Source organism: Maniola hyperantus, chromosome 9, assembly GCF_902806685.2.
Source record: "Maniola hyperantus chromosome 9, iAphHyp1.2, whole genome shotgun sequence".
NCBI lineage: Eukaryota > Metazoa > Arthropoda > Insecta > Lepidoptera > Nymphalidae > Maniola > Maniola hyperantus.
Genome location: NC_048544.1, coordinates 14786682 through 14801647, shown reverse-complemented (window position 1 = coordinate 14801647; position 14966 = coordinate 14786682). Strand labels below are relative to the sequence as shown.

Below are 14966 nucleotides of genomic sequence, written 5' to 3'. Positions count from 1 at the left end.
CTCCGTCTCAAACATAATAGTTGTGTTAACAAAAACTATAAATAAGTCTCAACAATTAGCATGCAATGTGTCGTGCGGGTATGGCAGCTTTATTAAAGTCAATTGACTTATAGCAGCATCGTACCTGAACGCTTAATCGCTCAGCGATAGGTAGAGCAACAACAAGTTGTCCAATCTAAATATGTCACTTGAAACATATGCTGCGCATTGTACCTACAGAAACGAAACAGGGTTATTTATTCCCGTTGAGTCACACCCCCGTGTGTAACACTGTGACACAAGGTGCCAACAATTTCAAAACATTCCCGTTGAGTAACACTGTTACACAATGGGGGTTTTTTTTTTTTTTAAAGAATATTAGCCATGTTAAATGACTAATATTCCCCTTTCCTCTCCAACTAAGCGTCAGGCTTGTGCTAGGAGTAGGTACAACAATAGTGCAATGGGCGGGGTTTGAACCGTCGACCTATCGGTTTTCAGTCCACTCCTTTACCGGTTGAGCTATTGAGGCTCTAACTTGTTGGCACCTTGTGTCACACTTACATAAATACATATTATTGCGCGTGAATCAAGTATTAACTGATTGTGCACTTTTCCGGGATGTTATTTATTTATAAATCCAAGATGGCGGAAACAACAGATATCAGCCGAGCTTGAGTACCTATATTTTAATCCTTAATCTATGACCCGCGCAAACCGCCAGGTTGCAATTATTTCAGATTGGACTACTAACTTAACTAGTCACAGACTACAGAGTACAGAAAAATTGTAGCGAACACAAATTATGAAACATAACCTTTCATACGTAAGTACCGTAAGTACCTATGATTTATTTTGTTGATTTGTCCCTTTCGGGTATACGCGTCTGACAAGTCCACCTTGATCCTTTGTCTGAGACTTGAGCCAATGTAGAAATATATTCTCAAATTGACTTGCTTGGTGGTATCCATGATGGATTTTCCTCGCGGAAAAAAGGAGTTGCCTATATTATGGTACTAACAATAAATTAACCCTTCTATTACAGTAAACAGTTTAAGATCTTAACTGCACATTTTTACCGGCCAATCTCCTCTGTGTCTCCTTCAAGCTACTTGAGACTGGCAAAGTGCATTGTGCTGACATGGCACTGGAAAAAGCCATATATTAAGAGAAGAAGAAGAAGGAGTTGCCTGTGATTTCAATTTGGTTGATTTAAACGTATTGAACAGTTGCTATAAAAAAAATGCAGGCGTCGATGTGATTTTTTATTGCAAATGATCTTTGAGTAGATGTTGCCATTAAAAAATACAGGCGTTACCTATTGCACCTATATTATTAGGGTTCTTTTACAGACAGATCCCTGAGGGCCTGATATTCATTTTTCAGGGTTTTTGTTTTTTTTTTAATTTATAGACTAGCGCTTGGCTGCAATCAGACCTGGTGGCAAGTGATGATGCAGCTTAAGATGGAGCGCGCTTGCGTAGAAGATGCCTATTCGTGCCTGATATTATTTATGTTGTTGATTTTGAACCCCCGACCCAAAAATTAGCAATTTGCGGGACTTATAGCATGCAGGTATAAGTCCCGGTCCCGGGGTATAAGGCATTTGACGACCTCCCTGGCGCAGTGGTGAGCGCTGTGGTCTTATTAGTGGGAGGTCCCGGGTTCGATTCCTGGCAGGGGTTTGGAATTTTATAATTTCTAAATTTCTGGTCTGGTCTGGTGGGAGGCTTCGGCCGTGGCTAGTTACCACCCTACCGGCAAAGCCGTGCCGCCAAGCGATTTAGCGTTCCGGTATGATGCCGTGTAGAAACCAAAGGGGTAGGTATGGGTTTAATAAAAACTGCCATACCCCTTCCAGGTTAGCCCGCTATCATCTTAGACTGCATCATCACTTACCATCAGGTGAGATTGCAGTCAAGGGCTAACTTGTATCTGAATTAAAAAAAAAAAAAAAAGGTGTGGTTTTGCGGGCTTGTACTTTTATACCTTCTCAATTGAAATGGCACAAGTGCTCGTACAATAGATTACACAGGCACAAATTGGGATGATGTAATCATTAGTATTTGGTACGTGAAGCGTTGTCGCATTAGGCTCGACAGGGTCTGGTGAGTTGCAGGGCATATAGACGCAGGGCTGTCCACCGTGTCGTTCCGGAACGTTAAAGAGCCTCGATAGCTCAACGGTTAAAGGAGTGAACTGAAAACCGAAAGGTCACCGGTTCAAACCCCACCCGTTGCACTTTTGTCGTACCTACTTCTAGCACAAGCTTTACGCTTTATTGGAGGGAAAAGTGGAATATTAGTCAGCATGATAAACTTGGCTAATATTCTTTTTAAAAAAAACTATAGTAGTCCGTGCCAGGGACGTTCAGTACTATGACGTTTTGTCGGTCTCAACGACAGAGACAATGCTCTACAAATCCACCATCTCCTTCTAAAGGTCGATGTACATTATTTTTTGCCGCGTACACCAATAAAATGCAGACCTTATATTTTATTCTCAATGTAAGATTAATTAATCAAATCACTGCACCTGAGCTAAGATAAGTAGGTACTGAGTTAATTAAGTAAATACCTTATAGTAAGCGACAGGTCGAGATGGCGATCGGAGAGGGAATGCCCCGCACACTCGCACAGCCTCCGTGATACCTGGTGCGGAAGAGCGCGGGTGACGTGCGGGTGTGCGGGGCCACCCCCCGCCTCATACCCCGATGCCATCTCAACCTGTCGCGGACTATACGTATTCATCATCATCATCATGACCAACCCATCACCGGCTCACTACAGAGCACGGGTCTCCTCTCAGAGTGAGAAGGGTTTTGGCCATAGTCTACCACGCTGGCCATGTGCGGATTGGTAGACTTCACACACCTTTGAGAACATTATGGAGAATTCATCGTTAAAGCAAGTGATATTAAAAATTAATAAAAACACACATAACTCTGAAAAGTTAGAGGTGCGTGCCCGGAATTGAACCCCCGACCTCCGATTAGAAGGCGGACGTCCTAAGCACTAGGCTATCACACTACCTATTATGTCCAAATAATTATTTTAGAATAGTGGGACAGTTTACCAAGATAACGCTGTAGAATCAATATTGATTGTAAAAATTTCTAATTAATTTAAATACGTTTCTAAGAGATAACCTACATTTCAAGGAATATTTTTACCTACCTACCTAAGTACTAGGTTACGCTTAGTTTAGGATATTTGCGGTACCTAGTCTAGGTACCACAAATATCCTAAACTAAGCGTAAAAATCTATAGTTTACACACTAGTAAAAAACTCATAGACAAACTTTAACAAAATGAAAAACACATTTCCTGCTTTTACTTGTTATCTAAATGTATAAAAGGAAAAGGTGACTGACTCACTGACTAACTGAGTGATCTATCAACGCACAGCTTAAACTACTGAACGGATCATGCTCAAATTTGGCATACAGATAGCTATTATGATGTAGGCATCTGCTAAGAAAGGATTTTTGAAAATTCAACCCCTAAGGGGGTGAAATAGGGGTTTGAAATTTGTGTAGTTCCACGCGGACGAAGTCGCGAGGATAAGCTAGTTTATTATAACTTCAACCGGATGTAGATGAATCTCATCCTTTATTATTTTATCCAAAGGCATCTTGCAGAAATCTCTTTCAGCTGATTTGAGATGATAACAAATTATATACTTAGGTATAAAAAACAACATTTAAAAATGGTGTCATACAGCGGCCATATTGATTTTTTTTTCAAAAAATACCAGCCAAGTGTGAGTCAGACTTGCGCACCGAGGGTTCTGTTCTGTACTACAGTCGTATGCTTGCATCTCATTTTGAAAATGAAAAATATTTTTTATTTTATTTTATTAGTCGGCATAATTAACTTGGCTAAAAAAATTGCTAGCCCTAACATATACATAGCTATGTTATATTGATTGGGCACGTTCACTGTTCAAGTAAGGTGCGGCGGACAACGAGGAAGTCAGGTACTCGCACATGACTGTTGACATCACAGCAGAGGACCAGCAACGCTGCACGGTGCTTGTCCTGTTGATAGATAACACAGCCCAAAGGTCATACCTACTGGTAAGTAGATAGATAATAGCCGTGACTTCGTCCGCGTGGATTTAAGTTTTTTTTTAAGTCGCGAGCATCAGCTAGTCTATTTAATTTATTTATTCTTATTAATTGTACTTGTTCTTCTTCAAGTGCCATCTCCTACCGGAGATTGGCAATCATTAAGGCTAACTGGATCTTGTTTACTGCTGCCCTAAACAGTGATCTTGTACTCATGTTAAACCACTGGCGAAGGTTCTTGAGCCAGGAGATTCGTCTACGGCCAGGTCTACGTCTGCCTTTTATCTTGCCCTGTATTATAAGCTGCAGTAGATCGTATTTTGGGTTGCGCATAACATAGCCCAGATATTCGAGCTTTCTCCTTTGCACACATTTGAGTAACTCAGTGGACTTCCCCATTCTTAATACATTCCCCATTAATTGTACAGGTCTCTTAAATTTATATCTCGCCAAACTGGTGGGCCAGTTTGTTGGCGAGGTGGCGCTCTTAATAATATGTACATAATTTCAGCTTTATCTATTCTTATAATAAGATTTATGCTCGCAACTTCGTCCGCGTGGACTACACACATTTCAAACCCCTATTTTACACCCTTAGGGGTTGAATTTTCAAAAACCCTTTCTTACCGGATGCATACGTCATAATAGCTATCTATCTGCATGTCAAATTTCAGTCCGATCCGTCCAGCAGTTTGAGCTGTGCGTTGATAGATCATTCAGTCAGTCAGTCAGTCAATCAGTCCCCTTTTCCTTTTATATTATACTAGCTTATGCTCGCGACTTCATCCGCTTGGACTACATAAATTTCGAACCCCTATTTTACCCCTTAGGGGTTGAATTTAAAAAAATACTTCCTTAGCGGATGTCTACGTCATAATAGCTATCTGCATGCCAAATTTCAGCCCGATCCGTCCAGTAGTTTGAGCTGTGCAGTAGATATAGATAGTGTGATAGATAGATATGTGTGATAGATCAGTCAGTCAGTCAGTCATTCAGTCAGTCAGTCAGTCAGTCACCTTTTCGTTTTATACATTTAGATAATATTTTACCATGGGCGTGCGAGAGTGTTCAAATGAAATAGATAAACCATATGTTAACAAAACAATAACAACTAGCGTATTAATTAATGCATTAAGTATTGACTCACTCCTTATTACTTGTTATGCTCATCTCTAATGACTAATGAGATATGCGTGACCCCACCATTAGGAGGCAGCCTCAGCTGAAGAATAAAGTTCAAAATCACTACATAGTAAGTACCTAGCTCCCTTATCATCATCATCATGATCGACCATATCCGGCTCACTACAACGCACGGGTCTCCTCTCAGAGTGAGAAGGGTTTTTGGCCATAGTCTACCACGCTGGCCATGTGCCGATTGGTAGACTTCACATACCTTTAAGAACATTATGGAGAACTCTCGGGCATGCAGGTTTCCTCACGATGTTTTCCTTCACCGTTAAAGCAAATGATATTTAATTCAGTACTTAAAACGCACATAACTCCGAAAAGTTAGAGATGCGTGCCCGGGATCGAACCCCCGACCTCCGATTGGAAGGCGGACGTCCTAGCCTTTAACTTTTCAGAGCTATGTGCGTTATCGTGAGGAATCGAAAGAGCATGCAGGATGCCTCAGAGTTTCCCATGTGTATCCGCACATGGCCAGCGTGGTAGACTATGGCCAAAATCCTTCTCACTCTGAGAGGAGACCCGTGCTCTGTAGTGAGGCGATGAGTTGATCATGATGATGATGATGACTCACGATATGTAGGTACTAGGTAGGTAGTTGCATTGTAATTTGTAAAATTGCTTAAATAGAAGTTTACCCTTGACAGTTGTTTAATGAAGTCGACGAAATCACTAAATTACTGAACTCTGACGGATCGAATGTCGTGGATGTGTCATGCCGATTGCAGAGCTCGGCGTTCTGTTATCTCAAAGTGCCCGCAATTCTGCTTAATATTAGCTAATTAGGTACAATTTTCTGACCTACGACCACGCAAAATCAATGTCACAAAAATTACAAAGCTACCTAACGTGAACGCAACTCGTAAAAGTCCAAGCTCAAGGTTTGCCAAAGAGCCCACCACCTCCCATGGCCCCAACATCCTCTCGATTATAATATAGGCTGAATCTCGGGAGAGCGCTCGTTCGATACTTGCTCGGTGGCGCCTTCTTGACTCCCTACAAATTCTTTCTATCCTTTCCTTGTCCCTTTTAGTCTTTCTCCCCTTTCTGCGGCAGACGTTCACGAAAACGCAGATCCCCACGTGCCCAGCGGTCCACGATCGCGGTCCGAGCTGTTCCGCCTCTTGTGCCAGTGGTGCGCGAACTCCCGTAGCTTACCGAAGGTTTCCACCGATGCAACGATACCTGGTAGTAAACCGGACCCTCTTCCTCACGAACGATCCCGGCCAGCAGGGCGCACCGGAGGTCCTCATACAATGCACACTCCCACAAGAAGTGGTGGAGGTCCTCTTCCGCCAGTCCGCAAAAGCACACAGCACTCTCCACGAAACACATGTCATGCAGGCGCTTGTTGAGCCGCTTGTTGTTGTTTGTTGTTGCCAAAGAGCCATGGAACGCAGCATATTTGGTATAAGTAAAATTAGCAGATCGCGTAAGGAATTCTGCTATACGTTCCAAAACGCGAGTAGCTGACGTTGGCCTTGCAGCCGCTTCCAACGCTGCGTCTTCCGGTGCGATGTCGCCATTCCAGCACTTTGCGACCCAAACGTCTATCGGTTTTACGAACTATGTGCCCTGCCCATTGCTACTTCAGCTTCGCAACCCGTTGAGCTATGTCGGTTGCTCTAGTTCTCCTACGGATCTCCTCATTTCTGATTTGATCACGTAGAGAAACTCCGCACATAGCTCTCGCCATCGCCCGCTGAGTGACTCTGAGCTTTCTTATGAGACTATACGAGTTAACGACCATAATTATTGTCTCGAATTTTTTCGCGATTTTCGCACAAACTATTCAATATGTTATGTCATGTCCTTGCCCCTGATACCTACCTAAGTACATCGGAGTTCCGGTAAAGGGCTATAGGTACCTATCGTTATAGGCATCATAATAACTAGAGAGGTTGTGATCCGACACTTATCGGCAACCCTCAACCTGCATCAGGGTGCATCAATGTACTTTTCCGTCATTAAAGCTAATTATAGGTAAGTAATTAATAGATAATGCGTAAGAAAATTAGTTGTGCCTACTTCCTACTGGGTACAATCAGCATCATCATCATGATAATCAATATCAAATATTGAGAAGTGAGAACGGATCTTATTTCAGAATGTGAATGGTTTGTCTATATCTACCACGCTGACCCAGTGCGGATGGCAGACTTCACATTTATACACCTTTGAGAACATTATGGACAACTCTTAGACATGCAGTTTTCCTCACGACGTTAAAGCAATGATATTTAGGTAGGCTTGAAGCGAACATAGCTCCAAAAAGTTAAAGGTGCGTGCCCAGGATCGGACCCCAAACCAACCAACTAGGAGACCGAACGTCTTAATTAATTTATTTATTTTTAAGTTTCCGTACCTCAAAAGGAAAAAAGGAACCGTTATAGGATCACTTCGTTGTCTGTCAAGAAACCTACAGGGTACTTCCCGTTCAGCAGGTAGGTAGGTCTTATAGCACACGTAAGGAGAACAATCCGAAAACCGTAAATTTGTGGTTATATCTCAAAAAAAAATTAAAATGTAAATTCTAAAACAGATTTTTTTTTTTTTAATTCAGATACAAGTTAGCCCTTGACTGCAATCTCACCTGGTGTTAAGTGATGATGCAGTCTAAGATGATAGCGGGCTAACCTGGAAGGGGTATGGCAGTTTTTATTAAACCCATACCCCTTTGGTTTCTACACGGCATCGTACCGGAACGCTAAATCGCTTGGCGGCACGGCTTTGCCGGTAGGGTGGTAACTAGCCGAAGCCTCCCACCAGACAAATTTAGCATAATAGTTTTTGATGTATCCTGGAAAATGTAAAAAAAAATACGACTGTAGTTGTAGTACGGAACCCCTCGGTGCGCGAGTCTGACTCGCACAATTGGCTGTTTTTTTTTTTTTTCACGCATAAAAATCAAGGCTATCACTGCTTCTGAAATGGCCTAAATCCCTATATGTTTTTAAGTACTAAGTCGTCTTTCCACCTAGTTGGGGTCTTCTATAGGCTGCGCTTTCCAGTGCGGGACCGCAATTCTAGCACCTTGGGAGTTGGGACCCCAACACACATCATCACACCCTAATTACCGTAAATCCTGCAAAAGCTTCCAAACCAAAAGACAAGTTTTGGCTAGTTAACTTACTTTTCAGGGTTTCGTTCCCGAAGGTAGCCAAAGAGACCCTATTACACTGTCTGTCCGTCCGTCTGTCTGTCAGCGGGCTGTATCTCATGATCCGTCATAGGTAGAGATGAAATTTTCACAGAATGTGTATACTTCTAGCTGCTATAACAAAAAATAATAAAAAATTCAAAATAGCCGTCAAAAAATTTAAAAACAATAATGGTGCTATTTTTTGTACGATGATGGTACGGAACCCTTGACCAATTTTTTATTAATTCTTATTAACCGTTTTCAGAAAAGGAGGGGGTTCATTTTGCGCGTATTTTTTGAGACACAACCATACCGTCCATCCTGTTTGATTTAGTCTAGCTACACTAATGTCATTAAGAAATTACCTACATAGACATCGGCACAATTAGAAATTAAACAAAGACACTTACAAATAATAGTCATAGATAGGACAAAAATCCCAAAAAAGGAGCCATTTAGCTAACTTTTCATCTAGGGCTTCCCAAAATTTTCAGGGCACGGAACCCTCAATTACTCTGCCATGATTTATAGAACCCCAAATCATAAATAAATGACACATAATGCAGTTTTTGGGGTTCCGTACCTCAAAAGGAAAAAAGGAACCCTCATCACTTCGTTGTCTGTCTGTCTGTCGTGTCTGTCAAGAAACCTACAGGGTACTTCCTGTTGACCTAAAATCATGACATTTGGCAGGTAGGTAGGTCTAGTAAAAATGTAAAAACCGTGCATTTGTGCTTACATAGCGAAAAAAAAATTAAAATGTGTAAGTGATGATGCAGTCTAAGATGGAAGCGGCTAACCTGGAAGGGGTATGGCAGTTTTTGTTAAAACCATACCCCTTTGAAAACCTTGGTTTCTACACGGCATAATACTGCCTTTATCGAACAGAAGCTGTTCTATTTTTATAATTTTTAACAGTCGTTTCAGTACTGAGTGAACATACATATTATCACAAATTTCGTCACTGGCAGTAAGCGAAACCGTGGCCTAGTGGTCATGGCATCGGGCGCGAACCCAAAAGATGCAAATTCGATTCGCAATTTTTGATATGTATTTAAAATTATTTAGAAGCTGCTCTATCATTTAAGCAACTCTCTTTGTAAACGATCAAGCGTCGGTCACATGGCACTCCAGTAGGATGTAAGGTTCAGGGCCGACTTTATCTGCAGCCAATGATGATCTTCGGGTCATTATGCACTTAGTGCAGTTTACCTAATTACTAATGTGTTTGTAACTTTGTACTTTGTAAACAACAGGGCGTGTTTACAGTGCGCAGGAAAGTTCCCCCGGAGACGTGCTATCTACAACCCTCCCCTCCCCGCACCCCGCAGATCTGTCAGTCAATATATACCTCGAGGGATCCCGAATCAGGCATAACGTTCCGGGCTCTCTAACCATCAACATCGCCACATAACCAGTACTAAAAAAACAAAATGGCCAGATTCGTCGTTCTGTTCCTTGCCTGCTTGGCTTTGGTAAGTTTTACTAATCCTTTATTAAATCCTTTTTTATAAGCCTCGATAGTTCAACGGTTAAAGGAGCGGACTGAAAACCGTAAGGTTGCCGGTTCAAATCCCACCCGTTGCACTATTGCCATACCTACTCCCAGCACAAGCTTTGCGCTTAATTGGAGGGGAAAGGGGGATATTAGTCAGCAATTAACTTGGCTAATAATTCTTTAAAAAAAACAGCCCGGTCACCATGAACATCTTAGATTAAATTATATAATTTTTTCTGCATTTTTATTTAGATTTTGGAATCGAAAAGTTACTTTTGTTAGTATTTTATTTCTTCTTGTTTCGTGTTAAAGTTTGACCAATTTTCAAGGGACAGGATTCACCAAATTTTTGAGGATCGTTTTTTTTAAAAAAAATCGCTAAGACAGTATCTAACACTGAATGATAGCCACTGAGCTCGTTTGACATTGGTTGGTGCTACATTGCTGCTTGACTGAGTGATAGTAATAAAATATTTTTTCATAGAAAACTTTTAATGGATTAAAAATATATATCAAATGGGCTCAGATTATCATTCATTGTTAGAAATTGAGTAAGCAAATCAGTAGGCTGATATTGACTAGTGTCGTCTATGAACAATGGAGGCATCAGTGATTGCCGGTTTTTCAATAATTAAGTTTGGTTAAAAATGTATGTAAAGATGTCAATTTTCTTCTAGGCCGCAGCGAGACAAGTGAGAGAGGCTCCGGCATCATCCCCCTTGCAAGAGCTCGAGAAACACGCGACCGAGTTCTCAAAGACCTTCACAGAACAGATAAACTCCTTGGCCAACTCCAAGAACACCCAAGAGTTCAACAAGGCGCTTAAAGACGGCTCGGACTCAGTTCTGAAGCAGCTGTCTTCTTTCTCAAGCTCTCTTCAGAACGCGGTAAGTGTTCATCATCATTTTTTTAGGGTTCCGTACCTCAAAAGGAAAAACGGAACCCTTATAGGATCACTTTGTTGTCTGTCTGTCTATCTGTCTGTCTGTCTGTCTGTCAAGAAACCTACAGGGTCCCGTTGACCTAGATTCATGAAATTTGGCAGGTAGGTAGATCTTATAGCTCTTATAGCTGGCATTTGGGGAAAAATCTGAAAACCGTGAAATTGTGGTTACATCACACAAAAAAATTAAATTGTGGTCATGAACTAATAATTAGTATTTTCAATTTTCTAAGTGAGATAACTATATATCAAGTGGGGTATCATATGAAAGGTCTTCACCTGTGCATTCTAAAACAGATTTTTATTTATTTTTATGTATCATAGTTTTTGAATTATCCTGCAAAATGTCGAAAAAATACGACTGTAGTACGGAACCCTCATTGCGCGAGCCTGACTCGCACTTGGCCGGTTTTTTTATTATATAAAAATGGCGAACAAACGAGCAGGCGGGTCACCTGATGTTAAGTGATTCCGCCGATAAACATTTGCAGTACCAGAGGAACCACCAATGCGTTGCCGGCCTTTTAGGAATTTGTTGGTCCGCCCCTTGAATAACCCCATGTTGTAATCTAAAGGGAACACCGCCGAAGGGAGTTGGTTCCACAGTTTGCATGTGCGTGGAAAAAAGGATCTGGCACAACGGGTGGTCGAAGTGCTCCAGAAACCCCAGCTGGTGATCATGGTCGCCCCATTACCGGTCTCCGTCAAATTTCATCATCATCAACCAATAGACGGTCACTGCTGGACAAAGGTCTCTTGTAGGGACTTCCACACGCCACGGTCTTGCGCCGCTGCCATCCAGCGGCTCCCTGCGACTCGTCTGATGTCGTCCGTCCACCTAGTGGGGGTCTTCCAACGCTGCGTCTTCCGGTGCGAGGTCGCCATTCCAGCACCTTGGGACCCCAACCACCTTTATTTTACGTCACCAAAGCTTAATATTTGACATATCGTCGATTCGAACCGAGAGTTCCCGCACTCTAGTTCACTCTGACCAAGTTAAAAGTAATTTTCTCGTAACCTCAGTGGTTTTAACTATCTCCCGTCTAAAGTGATAATTGTTATCAGTCCTGCCCCCAAATGTCAAGGTTAGCGCAATGTGTGATAATGGCAATTTCCAGTTTCTATTTATCTTGGCACCATTCCACGCGGTCATGATTTATATAGTATATATAAGGCTAGCTTTAAGTTTTATTGTATTAAAAAAAAAAAAAAAAAAATTAATTAAATTTATCTAGTTTATTGCCACCAATATGAGATTCTGGAGGGGGTTATTCGTTGTACTTATGCAAATCAAATAATCAAATCAAATTATTTATTTTTAATATTTTTATCAAAGAAGTAATTAAACTATTAATAAACTTAAATCTAAAAAAAAACAACATTAAACTAAACTAAAATAAATTAAATTAAATCTAAAACCTCGTCGAGACCACCGCAGCGAGGCATTGTACCCAAGATGCTGGCAGCATTACCCCTTTGGATGGCCAAACTAATTCTTTGACCAAGGTAGCTGCCAGCTCTCGGGTCCCCGGTTGACTCGATAACTCTTTTCGCAATTTCTTCAAAAAGAGCTCGAGCCCCCGGGCCCCACGGCCCCAAGGTCTCCACACCAAAAGGCACGAATACGAAGCTCCCATCGAGGTTTTCATATTTGCGCCTTTTGGCCTGTTCGGCGCTGATGGCCGCTGCACCCGCCATAGAGGAGGTCGCCTGAATGTGGGATGCAGCTAAAGTGTCTACACAAGTTGCATCCCAAATAAGCGATATTAATTATTTACTTATTTATTCAAAATAGGTAATAAATTACACTTTTTGATAGTCAGTTGTTGTATTTGTAAGATATAGTGGTGATAACTGATAATTTTTACGCAAACTTAAAACTAAAGCTACGAGGGTTCCAAAACTATGCTCCAAACAAATTTATAGTCCGTACAAAATGACTCCTCAAGAGAAGTGCCAAGAGACCCTTGTCGCACTGTAATAATATGCGTAGTGCTGTCAGTGGTGATCCTTTACATCATGTCTTTGATGGTGGCATACTTCTAGATCAACGACGCGAGCGGCAAAGCGAAGGAGGCGCTGGAACAGTCGCGCGCCAACATCCAGAAGGCCGCAGAGGAACTCCGCAAGGCGCACCCCGAGGTGGAACAGCACGCCAACGCGCTGCGGGAGAAGATCGAGAGCGCTGTCAAGTCCACTGTTGCTGTAAGTTTTATTTTCATACTTTTTTTTTAGTAAAACTTCTTTAGGTCGGACTTGAAAAGTTATTTTTAATTGTGTGATAGGCTTCCGCTTGATGACAATCATGCCTAATTAAAAGCAATGATGAGATCTAGGTTGGAGCACGCTTGCCTAGAATTTTTTTTTCACTCTTGCTTTGCATTTTTCACCACGGACGCAGGAAAGGCATTCCACACCTTAGCAGTTCGTACCAGAAACTTTGAGCGAAAACGATTCGTACGAGTAGATTGGCTGTCGCTACCTTTGGCTTAGGTTATTCAACTCTAAAGAAAGTATAAATTTAACCTGGATTATCATCATTAGCATTGTCTCAACCCGTTACGTCCTCTCAGAATGAAAATGTCATAAGCCACCACGCAGACCAGGTGCAAACTGGCAGATTGTACAGTCCTTTGAGAACATTATAGAGAACTCTCAGGCATACAGGTTTCCTCACGATGTTTCACTTCGTTAAAACAAGTAATATTTAATTGTTTAACCTGGATAGTGTATTGGTACTAATAAAACAAATTGCTTTGTCTACAGGAGAGTCAGAAGTTGGCCAAGGAAGTCGCATCCAACATGGAGCAAACGAACCAGAAGCTGGCTCCACAGATCAAGTCCGCGTACGATGACTTCGTGAAGCAAGCCGAGGAGGTGCAGAAGAAGTTGCACGAGGTCGCCACCAAGCAGTGAGCTGCGATCCCACCGCTGCCATCACATGTTACACTACAATAAAATAGCTATATTCTTCTAGCCTGTGCATCTTATTTAACCCCTAACCTAAAATAAATTAGCTGTCATATTCCGAAAGTAAACCCTGGTCAGACAAAGAAAATTGAAGGAATAAGATAAGGTAACTGTGTCCTCAGTGTCAGCTGCTTTGCTGAAAGTGCAAAGCTAAAGCTTTCAGATATTTGTGGATGTCCATATTGCTAGCTAATGCTGAAGCAGTTAACACAACTCCTTACCTTATGAAACAGAAAACAGAAACAACCCGACTTTTAAAATTTCCGTATTGTGGCAGGAAAGATTCTTAATTTATTGGTAAGCTCATAACTTCAAAAAGAGATATCAATGTTTGGGTCAATTTCTCTAGAAAAATGCTGGTCAAATTCCTTGACTAAACGCTGACTAAAACTTGGCCAATGAGGTTGCCTCCAGCATAAACCAAACCTATCAACCAAAAATGGGGATATGCGGGTGTGCGGGATGTCTCCACCCCGATTGCCTCGATCTCACCCTGTCGAGTACTGTAGAAGATCCATGTTGGTGTTTGGTTGGTATAAGTAAGTGTCCAAGAAAACCTTGTAATGCTATTTCACGGTTCGACGTTTGTCATTCTTAATTATTAACGGAAATTGGTTAATTGCAATCCAATTGTTATCTTCCAATATAGATAATTTACTTTTACTTACTTCAATGTGCCAGCCAATCAAAAAGATTTTCTTGATTGGAGAGTCTCCAAAAGAAACTACCATGTTTAGCTCAGTTTGATAAAGAAAAAATTAATAAGGTTTTGGGCCGTAAAAAAAATGACGTGTTTTTATAGCGGTAGTTTATGGAACTAGAATTCATTAAAAAAAGCATATTATACAGTCGCAGACTATGTAAACGATAAAAAAGCTTGGATTTGACTCGCTCCAGCAATGCACGGGGCTGCAATGGCTTGTATAGTACGGTATAATAACATTGTAAATTGAAAAATTAAAAAGAGCAACCGCCGTGTTTCTTGCTGGTTCTTCTCGGTAGGAACGGCATTCCGAACCAGTGGTAAATTAAACCTGACTATTCATAAGCACTTTTAAAACGTTCACATGAATAAAAAAACATTCTATTCTGTTCTATTCTATTCTATTATTAAAGAGAATAATTTTAAAAAAAAACCATGATTTACATTAATTTTTAAAATAATTAATTAATAACG

The 14966-nt window shown here is 41.3% G+C and overlaps 1 protein-coding gene across 1 annotated transcript; it reads left to right on the top strand.

Annotated features, from left to right (window-relative positions):
- The first annotated feature begins 9692 nt into the window (after positions 1-9692).
- On the top strand, positions 9693-13795 carry LOC117985430 (apolipophorin-3-like). Its single transcript, XM_034972147.2, has 4 exons — positions 9693-9853; positions 10554-10763; positions 12866-13024; positions 13586-13795. The coding sequence occupies exons 1-4, from the start codon at positions 9812-9814 to the stop codon at positions 13733-13735; spliced, it is 561 nt and encodes a 186-aa protein (XP_034828038.1). The 5' UTR covers positions 9693-9811; the 3' UTR covers positions 13736-13795.
- The last annotated feature ends 1171 nt before the right edge of the window (positions 13796-14966 follow it).